Consider the following 16,889-nt stretch of genomic DNA (forward strand, 5'->3'; position numbering starts at 1 on the left):
AAGAGAATGCATCTCATGGAAGTTTTAATACAAGACCAGAAAGGTCTCTTGTAAACATTGGTATTTACAAGTTTAAGATTTGTACAACTACAAAAGGATAATTCTAAATAAGAGTAGTGCATTTACAATGAATTCATGTTTTTTTGTAATAAGAGAAATGACTAAGTTTATCTTTTTCTTTTTAAATCTTCAGGGGATATCTTTCAAGATTAAGATACTTGTTACAAATAGTAGAAAAATTGTTTCTTTACAAAAAAAGTATATATTAAAATATTTATACATTTTAAGTTACTATATAATAACTGGAAATTTTTGCCTTGTATTCAGGCACTGCAATGAACAATGTGGTATAAGGAACTGAAACCAAACAGAATTTGCTCATATACCAAATCTTATGAATTACCAATGCAATATCTGTAGCAATCATGGGGACTCTACCTCAAATACTACTGCATGTGCCAATTTTTTATTTATTTCATTTGAAACTGTGTATTTTTTTACATTTTAACTATCACTAGCAAAAAGAGCTACTGGATAGAGTATGGTCTTCCACCTCACCATCTTCAATATAGTTTCTACATGGTACTCATACCTGAGCAAGGCCGTATAACGCTGATGTTTCAAACGTAAAAAAGGTTATATATTTTTAAGATAAAAACAATGCAAAAATAAAATATTTGTAGCATTTACAAATAGTACAAGAGTTACATTTAACACTACATTCGAAACTTGAGATTTATTATGCTGCTGCTATTTTGAGCTTGATGTTTTCGTATCTGCAAAAAGAAGGAGACATTGTTTAATGTTTTATGATTTCACGCTGCGTCCATGGTCAAACACTTTCAAACAACTCCTGTTTCAAAGTTCTGGGATACAGATCATGGTCAAAACCCTTGCCAATTAAAGGGTTAAAACAGCACTGGAACACTAAACATTACAGAAGACTTCTTTGTTGTTGCTCTCCATCTTAGGAAAACACATGTTACAAAGCAAGCAAGGGTGTATTCAACAGTTGACTTTCAGCCACCCTCTGTGGATCACAGCTCCCAAACTGAGAGGTCCGGTAACCTGACACAACAGTTCGCTGCTCCCCGAGGCGGTGGGCACGCTCCCCTGGCTCTGCCCTTCCCAACCTTCCTCCATGCCCACAGGATCTCTTGCTGAGCAAAGCCAGCTTCCCAACTAACAGAAAGCTAAGCCAGAAAGGGGAAGGAGTAGGACAAGAGGAGAAGCCAGCAAAACTTCTTGTTTTGAGCCCCTGGATTGGCTTACTTAAAAGGTAAGCCAGAACTGATCAGGCTAAAAACTGATAGTTATTTTCAGTGGATCCATTCCCATCCCCACCTCATTGTGAACCTGCACAACTTCAAGTGCAGGGACAAGATGACAAATCTTCTTCTGGCTGTAATATGAACTTTAAAGTGTATATGTGTCACAAAAATGCACCTTATGTCACTTCATGAAAACTTTTTCTAATAAGGAAGGGGAAAAGATTGGGAAAAAAAACCTGATTACACTCATGCATGTAACTGGATTACTTACTAGAATGAAAAACTTTTGAGCTCAAGTGAAGCCCAAGGAAATCAGAAGCTTACTAGACTTTTATTATTTGAGGGACTGGGTAAGACTCAGTAACACACATTTCAGTACTTGCTTGTCTTTTCTTGTGAACAAACATTTTTTTTAATGTTATGCAAAATTCTACAACTAAATTTTCCTAAATCCTCTATAAGGAACAAAACGACCTTTCAAGAATTTCACAGGCACTGCTAAGAAAAGTGTTGGTTCTAGAAACACAAGACACCATTTTCCCCACCACAGCTGCATCTGACACTAACTTTACCTTGAAGCCACCGAACTTGCGTGGCTGGGCCGTATCCTCTCTCATTCTTTGCAGAAATTCTGAACACTATTGCAGGTCGGGAAGTGTAATCAACATGAGCGTTTGAAAGCTGTGCAGCAGTCACGATACAGGAGGTTTTAAGACCACAGTATATTCTCATAAATACAAGCTGACTTGGATTTTCCTGTAATTGTGTGGAACGGATTGCTAAGTAGGCAGAATATTCAAAAATATTTCCAGAGGGTGAAGCAGGAGGCTCCCAAGAAAGATGAATACAGTCTACACTCTGAAGAAAAAGAATGTGACAGTATGTAGGTAACCATTAGACATTCAAATATATATTTATATGAAAATATATTAAAAAAACCCAAAACTTTAAAAATAATCTGAAAATTTTCATCTAACATCATAAGTCTTTGGAGGTAAAGATGTGTCTTTTGACTTTTTTAAAAAATCATGGTAATCCCTTATAGATTCAAGGATGCAGGAAGAGAAAATCATGGGTAAACTATAAGATGAGTAAGATGTGTATCTGGCAAGATGATCATGAAGTCTCAAAATAATTATTTGTAGCAAACTTCTTGAAGAATACTAATTAAGCAGAATTAAGCATCTGACGCTATCTCATATGACAATTTTAACTTGGAAAAAAAACCCCAACAACAAACCAACTAAAACCAAGAGCTTGTGACCAGAATTTTATACACTGGAGCTAAAATTACCTATATTTCTCACCTTTGTGATTTTGACTGTTGAAGGAGCTCCAGGAAAACCCGGAATGCAAGTCTTGAATTCACTGACTTTACTGAAAGGTCCGACACCACAGCCATTAATTGCAGCAACTCTGAACCTGTACACTGTGCCTGGAAAAAGATCCTGTTTCTTAAGTAATCTGTAGTCTGGTTCATCTGTATTTTCCATCTGAAAATAAAGCAACATTTGTGTTAATTTTTAAAATATTCTAAACACAATTAGCCTAAAAAATATAAAGTGGGTAGTGATAAACCGAGATTAGTAAGTTTAACTGAAACTGACAATCAATTTAACACTGTTGTACTTAAATCAGAATTTACAAAAAGCTTCTGACCAAGGCAGTAGCTCACCTCAGAACAGCTGATCTAGAAGCAATATGAGACTACATCTCTAACAAAAAAACACCCCCATTTTTCAGTCATTTAAACTGAACTGCACCTGTTGGCCATTTTTACTCTGGAAAGTAAAAGCAAAGTAGCATTTCCAGCTGCACAGGTTATGATTAAATTAGCATACTCTTCTGTCCTAAAAAATATTTTTCTTTCAAAACCAATTGTTCCTACAGTTAGGAGTTGCAATTTCATGCACAGGTAATCAAAATGTTTTTAAAGAAAGGCACTGTAAGTTAGTAACAAATTGGTTTCTGAAACATTGTGTGCTACATCTGCTATTGCACCTTCATGTTTAAAATATTCATTGATGCATCCTTGATACCTCCAATGGAACTATTTGCCTTCTGAATAATGTACGAGAAATCACAATTAATGTAAACACTGTAAAATGTGCCACACTCTTTAAAACTTTGATGTGCAGTATTTGTAGTGCAGTGTTTTCTTTGAAAGTGTTCCGTTCTTTTGTTTCTGTCTCAAGAAAACACATACCCGTCATTTTTTAGTTCACTAGGACATTATTAATTTACACTTTCACCATCAAAACTGCAACATTTTTGCAAGTTTCACACATACAGCATTTTCATGTATAAAGTTACATGTGCAACAACATTAAGTTAGACAAATCTAATTAAAAAACTACTACAGTTCCATATCTAGTCTTTTTAAACCTTTTTAGCCTAGCCTATGTCTTACTATCTTTAACAATTGTAAGCAAAGATTCTGGAAACAGAGAAGGAACTTTTGACAGAAACATATCAATGCTTAACTGAAAGAACATATTAAAAAGTTGGGGTTTTTTTAATTTTTACGAATTTTTACTGATTTGAAAGTTCACTAAGTTTAAAATTCTTTCCTAAGGCTAGAAATAGAAATACAGAAAGAATTAGCAATAGCACAATAAGATGTTCCATATTATCATACAAGGACAACAGAAGAAAATTAATCTGGTTTAGGAAATAGTTAGGAGAGGTGAGTAAAATACAGGAGGAACTACATAGTCACAAAATACAAAACTCTAAGCACCAGAACCTGCTGCAGTATCAGAAAATCCCACATTTTGCTGCAAACCATATGAGCAACAGATTCCAAAACACACATGTGCAAGCATGTCAGAGAAGAAATAGCAGCTACCTTGTTAGAGATGTTCAGTGCTTCCTCTGGCAGCAAGTAGAACTGGCTCACCACAGCGCTGTTGTTCTTAAAAATTCCAACATCATACCACTGCCGGTCTCGTGTTTTCACCGGTACCGTTTGTCTTTGGGGAGTTTTCTAGTATTTGAAGAACACATTATGCAGATTACCCATACTTCAATGTAATGTAAAAAAAACATGTTAAGACTCTAGTATAAGTAAGAGACAACCCCGTTTCATACCAGTGTTACTTTCTTATACTTCAAGGAATATGCATATATTATTAACATGCTGTTCAAAACCAACTGTTTCTTATACACTGATCTAGATACAGTCCATCATTCTAAAACAAAAAGCAAAACAGCAGTTGGGATGTCACCTCTGACATTCTAGTTTAAACAGGGAAGGGAAGAAGATTAAAGCTGTGGAACTAGGCGTCAGTAGCAGCATGTAGTTCTGAGCCAATTTCACTTAGAGGTCCAGAAGTTTCACAACATAGTCCAACATCAGGAGTTCTACCTGGGATTCAGCTGTACCTCAGCCCCAAACATATTCTTTTCCAAGCTGCCGCTGAACTCGCTTGCAGCTGAGAACAGGGCCTCTGCTGTGGCACGGGGCGATGGTGGTGGAGGGCACGGGAAGTGTTCCTGACTGACCCAGAAAGACAAACTGTCTTGCTTGCTTGTCTCCAGGCACCAGGGAAGGTGCTTGCATGGTCAGTGTGCCCAGCACAGACAGCCCAGGACCCTGCTAGCATGGAAAAGGGGCAGGAGTGGCAGCTGCTATTGGCAAAAACACCCCAACCCTTTAGTAGCAGCTGCTTCTTCCCATCCTTAGCTTCTCTCTTTTGGTGGCAACAGTGGCACCTTGGTTTTGTGTATTAAGTTGTAAGCGGGTGAAATAGGAAGCATTTACTTTTTCAGGCAGTATTTACAGCTTGCATAGCCAGTCCCCATCTCTTCTAGGGAAAAACATCAAGATGTCAGTTCAGTTACGTTTCAAACCTACAGATCAGCAGCTAACACTAGTCTGTGCATACAGAAAAACATTCTACATTTGCACATCATGCAGCAGAGAAACCATTCCACTGTGCCAGTCGATAAAAATGACTCAACAGCTGAAACACAGACTTGGATCTCCTCCCAACTACACAACTGCTACTTAGACTCAAACAAAACCCACACAATGGAATTAGTTTTACAACAGAAATGTTTACCCCTGTATTATTCACTTTAAGCTCTAAATATACATTACTTTTCTTTCAGAGATATAATTAAAGGAAAACAGAAGAGCCCTCACAACTAGTCAACAGAACAATAAATACAGAAATTTGATTATACTTTTCCAGACTTACAGCGGAGTGTGAATCATTTGTCTGTCCGGTACTGACCCTTGTTGAAGGCATGATATAAGCAGTTTCAGCAGCTAGAAACAAAAAGTTGTATTTAAAAAGATAAGTGATATGAAAAACATAACACAAAATCCACAGAGTATGAACGTTGACCTCAGTAGCCATTTACAAGTATTTGCTGCAAAACTGCGTATGTCTCAGACTTCTTTTGCATGCACTTCTATTTATAACATAAACAGCTAATTTTGGCTTGCATCATATTCACTGAACAACTGTAAGAGCCTGGCACTGCAGGCTGCTACAGGTAATACAGACAGAAGGCAGGACACAAGAAATCCTAAAAAGTGAAAGAATTATGAAACTGATATGAAATATTTGTGAACAAATAATCTAAATACCAGATTAAGGCACATACCGATGACATTATATGAATAGTCTAAGCATGAAATCTTAATTTGAATGCACTGCTTCTGACATTAATACAGTCTGAATTCTGAACATGAACAGCTAATCTTTAAACAATCCTAACAAACTGGAAAAGAACATTTATTGCATTTAAAACGGAATCTTAAAAAAAGATAAACTAAAGCACAAAAGCAATGCATGGGAATATTACTATTCTATACTTGCGTTTCTGGGTTTTGCTTTTAAAATACAGTACTGTTTGGTACAAACCACACTACTCACACAGCATCAACAAGAGAGTGCAGCTCTTTAGTTAACATTCAAAATGCAGCCTGTTGATATTAACAAAAAACAAAATTTGGAAAACTACTAGTCTGTTTGGTTTCTGCACTGCTTCTTATTTCAGCTGTTTCAAGCAGACCACGAAGAGGTCACTACATTTGACTAGTGATGAGCTAGCCACATGAACCAGACATATTGTTACAGAGGTCAACTGCTTAAAATCAAAACTATCTCTGGTTACTATTTGTGGTCTTTTGCTGACTAAATAAACAGACAATCACTGAATGAAAGCAAATTTGCTATGGGTACCAAAACTGACCACCACTGCTATTTAGAAAATGGGCTTATGCATAAATGAAGATTTAAAGGACTTTTCACCTACAGGAAACAAAGTCATTTACAAACATATAAAAGGAATATCCTGATTTTTAAAGATGTTTAAATCACAGCAGAGACATCCAGGCTGCCTAAGGTCCTTGATGCCCAAAGCCCTATCTCAATCCCAAGTACTAGTCAAGATGGGAATCCCACCACACTACAGGAACTCTGATGGCCTTAGATATATATGGCTCAAAATACAGTATGTGAAACACATTTCAAACCTTCAGATTTTGAATTGAATGTTGTTAGTGAAGTTTCATCTTTAACAACTGCCCCATTTGTACTTGATGATTCAGTTTTAACAGCCTGCTGGGTTACCATAGTTTGTGTGCTGGAGACAGTACTGGATACAGAAGCATCAGGATTTACAGTTCGTTTGTCCAAGTCATGTAATTCACCTACATTTGCTGAAGTCTGAAGACCTTAAAAAAATAAAAAAGAAAATATTAACCAGAATTCAGTCTTGGTAACACCTAACAAATCTCAACTTGATCTAATGGCTTTAGCTTCATACAAATCCAGAGTTTAGCTCAGATTTAGGTCAGAATAGCTCTCATTATATTAACTGCTAATGCCTTCTTTAGGTATATAATTTAGCAAGAGTCTGTCTGCATAGTCATAAATAGATATATGTAACCAGTTATATTAAAATGGCCATCTGATTTGTTTTAAGCTTGCTATTCTGTATCTATTTAGTTATGAAAGGACTAATTTGGAAAAAAAATCCTAATAAAAAGAGAAAGTATCTACAAAAATCAGTATCACAGCTTTGTAACAATCAACTTAAGATTAACCACTGTAGAAGTCTGTTTCTCATTTAGCACCAAGATCCAAAATTTCCACACAATACTTAAATTATACTGTAAAGAAAATGAAAATCCAACAACCTATAAATTACATTAAAGTCAAATATAAAGATATCAGGTGATTGAGTCTGGATTCACCACGCTAACTTAAGGCACTGAAATGCCTAAATCAGTCCCCAGTCATCTTCTATTTCCTCTACAGTTAGAGAGAAACATGTTCCTCTCTACATCACCTAAAATTTTACATGGGCTAACGGCTTTTCACTATTGACAGACAGATGTAGTGTCAAAGACAGCCTGGAGTCACTACCACCTTAACGTTGTAAAATGAATCTAGTCCTGTCAGTCTGTTCTTTGATGTTAAAAAGGGCTATTTGTGTTTAAGGACACACATTTGCCACCATAATAATGAATATATTGAGAATATCACGTCCTTTGCAACACTTCAAACAACTTAAGATTTTGTTTTCCCTCATATCTTCTAAAAATATGTACAGTAATAACTAGCAAAAGCTGGTTGTTTTTTAAACTACAAAGGCCTCTAAAATAACTTTAAATTGCAACACAGAAATAATCTTATTTTATGTTTATAAGATTAATTTTAACTCTCACTTTTTAATTAATTTTTATTCTATAGTCATCTTACTTGAAATACAAACAGGCAAAAGAGAAGGGGCATTTGATTCTTTGAATCCTGTAGCATCTGCATGGTTTTTCATAGTCTCCTGTGTAATCTTGTTTTCAGGTGCTGCAACCTTTTCTTTTCCTTCTACTTTTAATAATGAGTTGGATGAAAGGGAAACTTGGACCTAACCAAAACAATACATTTGTTAATGTTTAACTTCAAAGTTCATAAATTTCAGTTGCAAACATGGCATGAAAATGCTTGTTCAAAAACAACAAACAAAAATCCTCCAACAAATCCCCCTCCCCTAGGACTTTAAATTAAAACAAGAAATTGACCTCACAATCTGCCTTATCTTAGCCATTATAAAACAGACTCACACTCTAAGATGGCTCGGAGCTGTTCCAACAAATACTAAGTTTTATCTGAGAGTGAGCTCGCATTCTTATGTAATTACACAGAAGTCCACTAACACATATGTTTAGTCATTATGGAGGACCTGAGGGGATGGGAAAAACCACAACTACAGAGGCTTTCACCCTTTGCTTTCCTGGCACATACCTATTTCTGCTGTTAGTAAAATTCATAGTACATCTCTTTTCTACATGGATACGTTATGGATCCCATACAGATCTGAGGCCTTACACAATTAAGGAAAGGTCTAAATTTAAAAAAATGTGATCCTTTAGCCAGAGTTTTCCTCTCTCTCTAAACTGGCAAAACAGTGGAACATGCACAACTACACAACCAGAACAGACAATAATTGTGTTTATACTGCAGTAGGAACCTACAACTAAGCAGACTAACATAAAAATACTAACAAAGAAGGAATATGCCTTATCCTTTTTGCCTCCCACATTAATTTCACCAACATTTTGAGGATTAATAGTATTTCTATTGGTATCAGGATCCCAGTTAGCATTCTGGAGGTCAATACACTTGCAATTTCCTTTCTGCATTACCAGGAAGAGGACTTTAAAGACTGACTGTCAATCATAATGGTAAGAAGGATGTAAGAAAACAGACACAACTACTTCAGCAGGTGTCCTTTTTTTTTTTTTTTTTGGTTGTTTGATTTTGGATTTTTTTCTAAGGCCTAAAAAGTATGCAAGGACTTTTAAAACTGAGAAAATGTTTTGGCAGTTCTCTCGCTTCCCACGCTACTTTGCCACTTGGGCATTTTTCAGTTTACACTTACGTTATTAGGAATGACATTATTTGTTTGGCTGGGATGATCCACCTTCATTTCTGGATAAGGGACACTAGGCAATGATTGTGGACTTTGATGTAGAGAAGAGCCACCTTTCAGGTAAACAAAAGCAAATTCCAATCAGTTACATAAAATTTAATATTGTGTTGCTTGGCATCTCGTCCAGTAAGCAAGAGGGAGACTCAAAGTAGCCTGAAGGAAGATTTGGTTGTAAGACTGAAATGAAACTGCATGGCCAAACAGTCAGATAAAATCCCTTCCTCATTATTTCCTGTATCAGATTGTGCCCAGCACTGTACAAATTTCTTCATATCCAGGTAACTGGCCAAAACTGACAGAGGCAAGTTAAAGCAGAGTTTTCCAAAATTATGATGCACAAATTTTGGGAATAAGCAAAGAAATAAGGTCTCTCTCTTAAAATGATTTAGAAAAAACAAAACAAAAAACTTGTATTAATTACTTATGCAATCCTCTACTCCACTTTTGCACAAACATTAGAGTAATGTGGTCTGACTACTACCTTGAGAACTCAGTACTGATGTCTCGGGAACCCCAACAGCAGGTATTCCAGCCACAGATGGCACTGGTGAGTCAGCATGCAATTGAAGAAGATAGCCTTCAACGGTAGGTACTTCATCCCACTTAACTTGAAAAGAGTTGGTTGTAGCTCTAATCAGCTGTACCTGTGATGGTGCTGGAGGTTTCTCTACAAGAAACCAATAAAACACAGATGGCATGTTTGAAATTGCCCTCTATTATCAGCTTAAGAAATATCTATATAATGCAAGCAAAATCAATAGCTCCTTTTTCACTTATGTACAATATATACCAGATTCAACAAGAAACAGTTCTCAAAGGTGGTAAGTCAAGCCAGAGAATTATGAAGTGTTATTCTATAGTGTTCAAAAATGCTCAAGTTTTGATGCTTTCTTTAGTTTTTAATGGCTCTTCTGCTGCCAGCAAATCTTTTTGTTGTATATACATAATTATAGGGCTTACAGAGATAAGAGATCCTCTTTCTTTCCTAAAAGGCTGCACGCAGCTCTTTGGCTCCTGAAGCTTTACCTACTCCTGGAAAGGATTCGCAGAAGACTGTGCTTCCTTTTTGCCTGCTCTCTGTAGCTAAAGTGAGCCTTCCCTCAACTTCTGCAGAGGCTGAAACCCAGGCATGATTCAACGCCATTCACCTGCTCCTCTCGCCTTGATGCCTGACTAGGCTGCACTCTCAAACACATCCTTCCTCTGCTATTCTTTTTCATCTTCTGATCTTCTCGGTGGGGAGGAAAAAAAAAACAAAAAACCCCACAATCTCCTAAATGTTTCACAATCCCCAGTAACCATTCTCACTCTTCCACTTGAGCAGGCAGCAACTTCCTTGCAAAAGTACTATTCTAGTTCCCACTCTCCCAATACCATCTCAGTGTCCTCCCATCAAGCCAGACACTAATGAATGATTAGTGCTCCAGAATTCCCTTCAGCCCCAGTAATGATTTATTCCTTTCTCAGATTTGACACTATCTTTTTGCAGTCCAAGAGAGGAGGAAGCAGCAGCAGCAGCAATGATCCCAGAAGAAGGAGGGGTTTGGTAAAAAAGAGTAAGTAGCAACAGAAAAGATCACTAAGAAGACAGGCCAAGAACCCTGGCTTTAAGTAAAACACCCTTTAGCACCTTGTATCTATGGACCATGGCATGCAATGCAGAATCTAGCCACAGAGTTATTTCAGAGGCTTTAAACAAACCTTCCTAATTTTTTCAGTTTAAGCTATAGCTGTAGCCTTCAAACAATTAACAGTGAAGTGTGGTTTATTTAAAAAGCTTTAAAATTTAAATAATCTTTGAGTTTGCTACAGCTTTAGACGTTTTGATCATCAATAATGCCAGCCTCCCATACGTTAATAAAATACGTAACATAGTACAAGTCTCTTATTTATTTCTGACTCACCAGTATCAAGGTACCAAAGATCTTTGCAGCAAACTTGATTGTTCCAAGCTTTTCTGTAACCATCTCTACCACTCCAGATATACAGGCGAGTGCCAACTGCTACAGCACAGTGTCCTGCTCTTGGCCCTGGTAACAAGTTACTTTTGTCCTCCTGGCAATCTGAGATCAGACCTATCCATTCTGTGGTATCTAGTAAATGAAACTCAAAAAATTTAGTTTCTAAATGTTTTCCAAAACAAGCAATACAGATGTTAATATATTTAACTGCTCAGAGAAAATGAAAATAAATCACCTCTCGTTTTATAGACAATTGCATTTAAATTTGCAGTATTACAAAGAGAAGGTCGCCTTCCAGTTAGTTTGCAACGTACAATCAATGAATTTTCTGCCCTCTAGTTGTCTTTCTCAGGCAAATACAAGATTCGGGTATAGTACTATCACACTTCAGGATCTATCTCTTGTGTTCTACTATAAATGAAGAAGGAGTATGTATATTACTTAGCATTAAAGTTGTATGAACAAAGATTTGCATCCACAAACCTGCGGCATGCTCAAAGAAAAAGAATAATAATTTAAAAAATCACTTCTTAAGAAAGATGTAAAAAAACTGGCATCTTCTTCAGTCAGTTAGGTTTACAATTATGTATCCTAAAACTTTTCTTGGGGTTTTCAAAATGTTTATTCTACTCTTTTAGGAAAGTATTAATTCAAAATGCCCACTCCCAGAAAGGCAGAAACACTGACCCAAATTAAGATAAGAAAATGAACCGGTACATTTCCATTCACCATCATGAGCAGAAATTTCACCTCCTGCTGACTGTGGAACCCATCCACCAAAGACATACATTCTGAAACACAGGAAAAGAGGAGGAGGGAAAAAGAAAAGAAAAGCCAATTAACATCCAGATCTGCTGCATGTGCTCTCTCTCAAACTAGGACAAAATAGAAAATTTACAGTGCTTTACAGTTCTGGTTTGCAGCAGATTTTCCTTGTGTCTAGTCTCTTTAGAAAGTACTTTGCAGACTTTTATCTTCTGAATTTTTTTAGTAAGTTAACTGATTAAAAAAACCAACCAACCAACGTCCCCCCAAAACTCTTCAAACAACTTCCCAGAAACAAAAGTCAATACTGTATTTTTTTTTTACAAACCAACAAACTGCTAATACTTTCTAAAAATCACACATTTACATGGAATTTCTACAACTCTATACTGCAGACCTCTCAATAAACCACTCTAAAATTAGAAGACCGGTATCTAAGTCAGATATCAAAATTTAAAAACCTAATGCAAGCTACAAACTAATAACATTTTATGTGACTAATAGAAAGCTAAGCTCTTGGACAGTAAGACTCAAAGCTTTCACACTTCTTTCCCCTCTTGCCTCTTTCTTCTCACGCCAGCTTGTAAACTGACATAAAATGGACTGAAACCCGAGTCTAAAAGTCCATTTTACCAACGCTATCTGCCAAAACAAATCATACCAGCAGGAAGTAATGAAGAACAGACTACAGAAAAACTAGCCCACAAAAATGTGGAATGGTTTTGCCTAGAACTAGTTCTACTCTTGAAGCAGTTTCTTTGCATAGCTACTTCATTGTGTCACAGACACAAAGGCACTCAAGTTGGCTCCTAACAGAGCCAGCTCAAGTCCAGCTGCGACAGTTTAATACCCTGAAATTAACGATGGTACTTTTAAATTTCCACTGAGGTAGGATAATAGAAGCAGAAAAGTACTCTACAGGGCTGATGGTTTATACTGAGCAGTAGTGGATAAGCATCATCATTCTCCTACTAGGTGTACCTTTCTAGAGTTGAGCTTTTAACAACAGACATACTTGTTTCCTATTACATTGGCTGTATGGAGACTGCGAGGAAGCGGTACTGTCCCTTTAGTTTCTGGTCTTGACCAGGTCATGGTTTCTAAAAGAAAAAGAATAAAAACCCTCAAGCAACTTATTCCTGTGTATTTCACTACCTGGATTTTAGGAAGTAAATATTAAACAGAACAAAATTTCATAGAATCATAGAATGGTTAGGGTTGGAAGGGACCTTAAAGATCATTGAGTTCCAACCCCCCTGCCATCAGCAGGGACACCTTCCACTAGACCAGATTGCTCAAAGCCCCATCCAGCCTGGCCTTGAACACTTCCAGGGAGGGGGCATCCACAACTTCCTTGGGCAACCTGTTCCAGTGTCTAACCTATAAGAAAGAAGGTGCAATAACAAGCACTTAAAGCTTCTTTTAAAATTCACAGGAAATACTGACAAATTAATTGTTTATCACTTTATCAAAAAGATATATTATTGTTTCATTATGGTCATTCAACATGGTTACCACAGTGACAGTCTTTAAAGCACTCTAAGGAAACTATCTCACAGTGTAACCAAAATCAGTGAGGATAAGACAGGCACACAATGTTGTATCTATTTAATTCCAAAAATTACAAAAGGTTAACCCTATAGTGTGAGTCCCAGTAATATCTGCACCACATCATGCCATTAATCATTGCACACTATAATTCTTCCTTTTAGCCAGCGAGTCCTCTGCACTGGCTTCTGCTGGCAAATCAACTCACCTATGTCAAGTTCCCAGAGATCATTAAGCCGACAGCCACACATCCCTCCAAAAATATACATCTTTGGGCTTCCCAAATCTTTTCTGCAGTATACGATGGCTGTGTGAGATTCTCGGGGAGATGGCAAGGTCCCTTTGGTCACAGGAATACTCCAGCCAACAACTCCAGAACCGTGCTGCAGCTCCAGTTCATAGAAATCATTTAAGTATCTAGGGTATTATTGACAAAGGATGAAAAATTTGCTTATAAGTAAGACTACAAATGAGCTTTAAACCCTGACCACTTCCAAGTATTACAGACTTCTGTCTTGGAAGACTGTAGAATTTGAAAATCCCAAAATATTTGATGGCATTGTAGACAGTACCAAAACTAAATGGATTTAAAACAAAACAAAAAAAAAAGCTATTATAACTTGTTGCCTCTAAGGAAACATGCTTTCATATCATACCTGATACACTATATTACATGAAAGAAACATTGAAAATTGGTAGATACTCTTAGCAGAAATTACTACATATGGACAAACTTGGAATAAACTGCAAAGCTGTGAGAAATACACCATGACATGGGACATGAGGGACTAATTTCTGCAAGTCTAAGACAACAAAGGTGAAAATAAGCTGTTTCTTTACAGGCTGGCCAACAGACAATTAGCCATTTGTTGCTGAACCTACCAGCAAGTTATTTTTAGATTACGGTCTTTGAGTCTTGGCATTCACACCAGATACCTCTTGTTTACTGAGCTTAAAATTGCCAGTTTGTAGCTCAGTGGATATAAATGGTCTGAACTGCAAGTGAATGTGGATATAAAACTTCAGCATTATAGCACTGTTTACCCATAATAAAGGAACTTCAGCTGTTACTTTAAAAAATTTCCAGATGAATTCACAACTGTTTTCCACAGCATTATAGAGGAAACTTCCATTGTGAATTCCCTGATGACTCATGAGACTTTGATGATTTAAGTAATTCTAACAAGCAAGTCATTCTTAAAAACATCACCCAAAATACCAGGAAAAATACCAGCCTATGCAGGTTTCCCTCCAAATGCATTAGAGCTGTCAGTCAGTGTTATATATTGCGGGATTAGCAGAAGAAATATTTAAGCTTCTTAGTTTGTAACCCCTCCGCTGCAGAAATGATACGACTGTGAGTACCTGGTACACAGGACAGCCTCCCTAGAACGTTCCTCTTCAAAGCTGTCGTATCGAATTTATTTTTAAAGACAGTGAATTCAAACCAAATCAGCATACCTGGGAACATTATTATTTGAATCCTCACTTTCATTTGCCAGGCCACCGAATAAATAGCACTTGTTACCATATAAAGAAAAGCTGTGGCCAAGTCGAGGACAAGGTGGTGATCCAGTGGAAGGAGCTTGAGGTTTTACTTTTTTCCAGAGCCATCGACTTGCCTTCAAGACAAGAAATATATATTCAGAAATAACTTCATTTATAGTCATTCACAGTCAACAGAATTCATCTGTATATTTTCTGAATTATTCTTAAAGGCATGCTAGGCTTCTCTTAGGATATACAGTAAAAGGGACATAAAAAAGCTAACCTTCATAAAACATTAAATATTTCATATTTTATTTAGAATAGGTGCAAGTCTCTCTTTCAAAGCTATTTAGATTTTCTCAATCTTCAGAATCTATTTAAAGAGTTTATTATAAAGGGTAAAGCAAGGCTCACCTAACTTTCCTCTGCAGTTGGCAATATAAAGTGTGTTTGCTCATAAATAGATAAATAAAGTAGTCCTCAAAATGAAACATCTTCATACATTTCCTACCTGTAATTCATATAAATCATTACTGTATCTTCCATATTCAACCATTCCTCCAAAAACTAGTATTCTGGTACCATCACAAACAAATCCATGTGCTGCACAGCCTGGAGGAATATCTCCCCTTACAGCAGGAAGGAACCACTGATTTGTAGCTATAGTAACAAATTAAAAAAAAAGAAAAAGAAAATATTTCAAATACTGAGAAGGAAAGTATACTTTTAAAAACCTCTGCTTTCTAAAGAATAGCACCTATAGATAACTGTGAATGTGCTGTTGTTAACACAAAGTCTTAATTTAATTACAACTTTTTTTTTTAAATAAAAAGAAAAGCAAACACCGCTATCAAACCAATGTTACTCAATATATGAATGAGTACAGGAGGTCGCTGTCAGTCAGTTACCAATGGTCACCCAGCAATTTAACAACCTGACAAAAAAAGAGGCTAACGAGGAACATAAGTGCAGTTCCACACAAAAGAGATACAACTACACTAACTCAGAGGGAGCTAGCCCCAGAATCGGAATTATTAGAGCTACAGCAGCATGGCAGTGTGCCTGGACTTAACAGCCCTATTGAAAAACTAATTACACTGTTCTGGGACCAGTGTTAATATCTACAGAGCACTGCACTGATACATGGGAGAGGAGAGGGACGAAACAGCAACTGAGACTGCCTGATCCAGCAGCAGCATATTGGTGTTTAAACTGTTCTGGAATGAAAGAATTACAGGAGATATTGTCTCCTTTTTCCTAAGCTTTTTTCATGGGCACGAAGAGGTGAAATTAGATGCTTCCAGTGAATGCTGCTGCAGGGGATTAAGATGCTCTCACTGTGTGCCAGCTCTGCAGAAGTCATCACACTCATGGCAAGAACAAGGATTGACATCTCAAACTCAAGCAGCCCAGGTCACAACCCCGCATCTTAGCTCCCAGAACAACAACAAAAATAAAGGGTCCATTTGGGTCAGACACACATATGGGAACTGGAAAAAACGAGTTGTGATCCTCTTTGTCACTGCTACAAAGGCAAAACACCTTTAGCAGAACATCTGGGCAGAAAAATTTAAAAAGTGATGTTAAGACTCACTCAAAAGACACCCACCAGAACCTCTGTTCTGACAGATAGTATAAATGTAGTATCTAAAGGCTTTCTTTATATTATTAATCAAAAAAGAAAGGTTAAGAGATTCCCCCCCCCCCCCCCACCCCCCCCAACAAAAAAAAGGTTATTCGGTACAGCAGATCTTTAAGCTACCATGGAAAAATCTGCTTGGAAGAAATCTAACAGTAATCGTTTTCCTCCTAATAAACTCCAAAAACCTCCAAAACACGTTTGTGCTCCCAGATTTTATCTCAAAAACACTCAGCAAAAATACCATCACTTTTTTTTGGGGTGGGAGGG

At 37.0% G+C, this 16,889-nt stretch overlaps 1 protein-coding gene across 1 annotated transcript in view; it reads right to left on the reverse strand.

Moving 5' to 3' along the window:
* Window positions 1-246: 246 nt before the first annotated feature.
* The window catches only part of HCFC2 (host cell factor C2), a 16,866-nt gene continuing 223 nt past the window's right edge, over window positions 247-16,889 (reverse strand). The window contains exons 2-16 of the mRNA XM_010172945.2: window positions 15,492-15,640; window positions 14,954-15,114; window positions 13,701-13,909; window positions 12,960-13,044; window positions 11,867-11,970; window positions 11,123-11,311; window positions 9,700-9,885; window positions 9,168-9,271; window positions 7,991-8,153; window positions 6,760-6,960; window positions 5,474-5,544; window positions 4,120-4,257; window positions 2,579-2,764; window positions 1,844-2,129; window positions 247-776 (exon numbers count right to left, since the gene is read on the reverse strand). Of these exons, the coding sequence (XP_010171247.2) occupies window positions 751-776; window positions 1,844-2,129; window positions 2,579-2,764; window positions 4,120-4,257; window positions 5,474-5,544; window positions 6,760-6,960; window positions 7,991-8,153; window positions 9,168-9,271; window positions 9,700-9,885; window positions 11,123-11,311; window positions 11,867-11,970; window positions 12,960-13,044; window positions 13,701-13,909; window positions 14,954-15,114; window positions 15,492-15,640 (2,258 nt within the window). The 3' untranslated portion in view covers window positions 247-750. The remainder of the gene's footprint in view (window positions 777-1,843; window positions 2,130-2,578; window positions 2,765-4,119; window positions 4,258-5,473; window positions 5,545-6,759; window positions 6,961-7,990; window positions 8,154-9,167; window positions 9,272-9,699; window positions 9,886-11,122; window positions 11,312-11,866; window positions 11,971-12,959; window positions 13,045-13,700; window positions 13,910-14,953; window positions 15,115-15,491; window positions 15,641-16,889) is intronic.

This window comes from Antrostomus carolinensis, unplaced genomic scaffold, assembly GCF_000700745.2.
Source record: "Antrostomus carolinensis isolate BGI_N321 unplaced genomic scaffold, ASM70074v2 scaffold588, whole genome shotgun sequence".
NCBI lineage: Eukaryota > Metazoa > Chordata > Aves > Caprimulgiformes > Caprimulgidae > Antrostomus > Antrostomus carolinensis.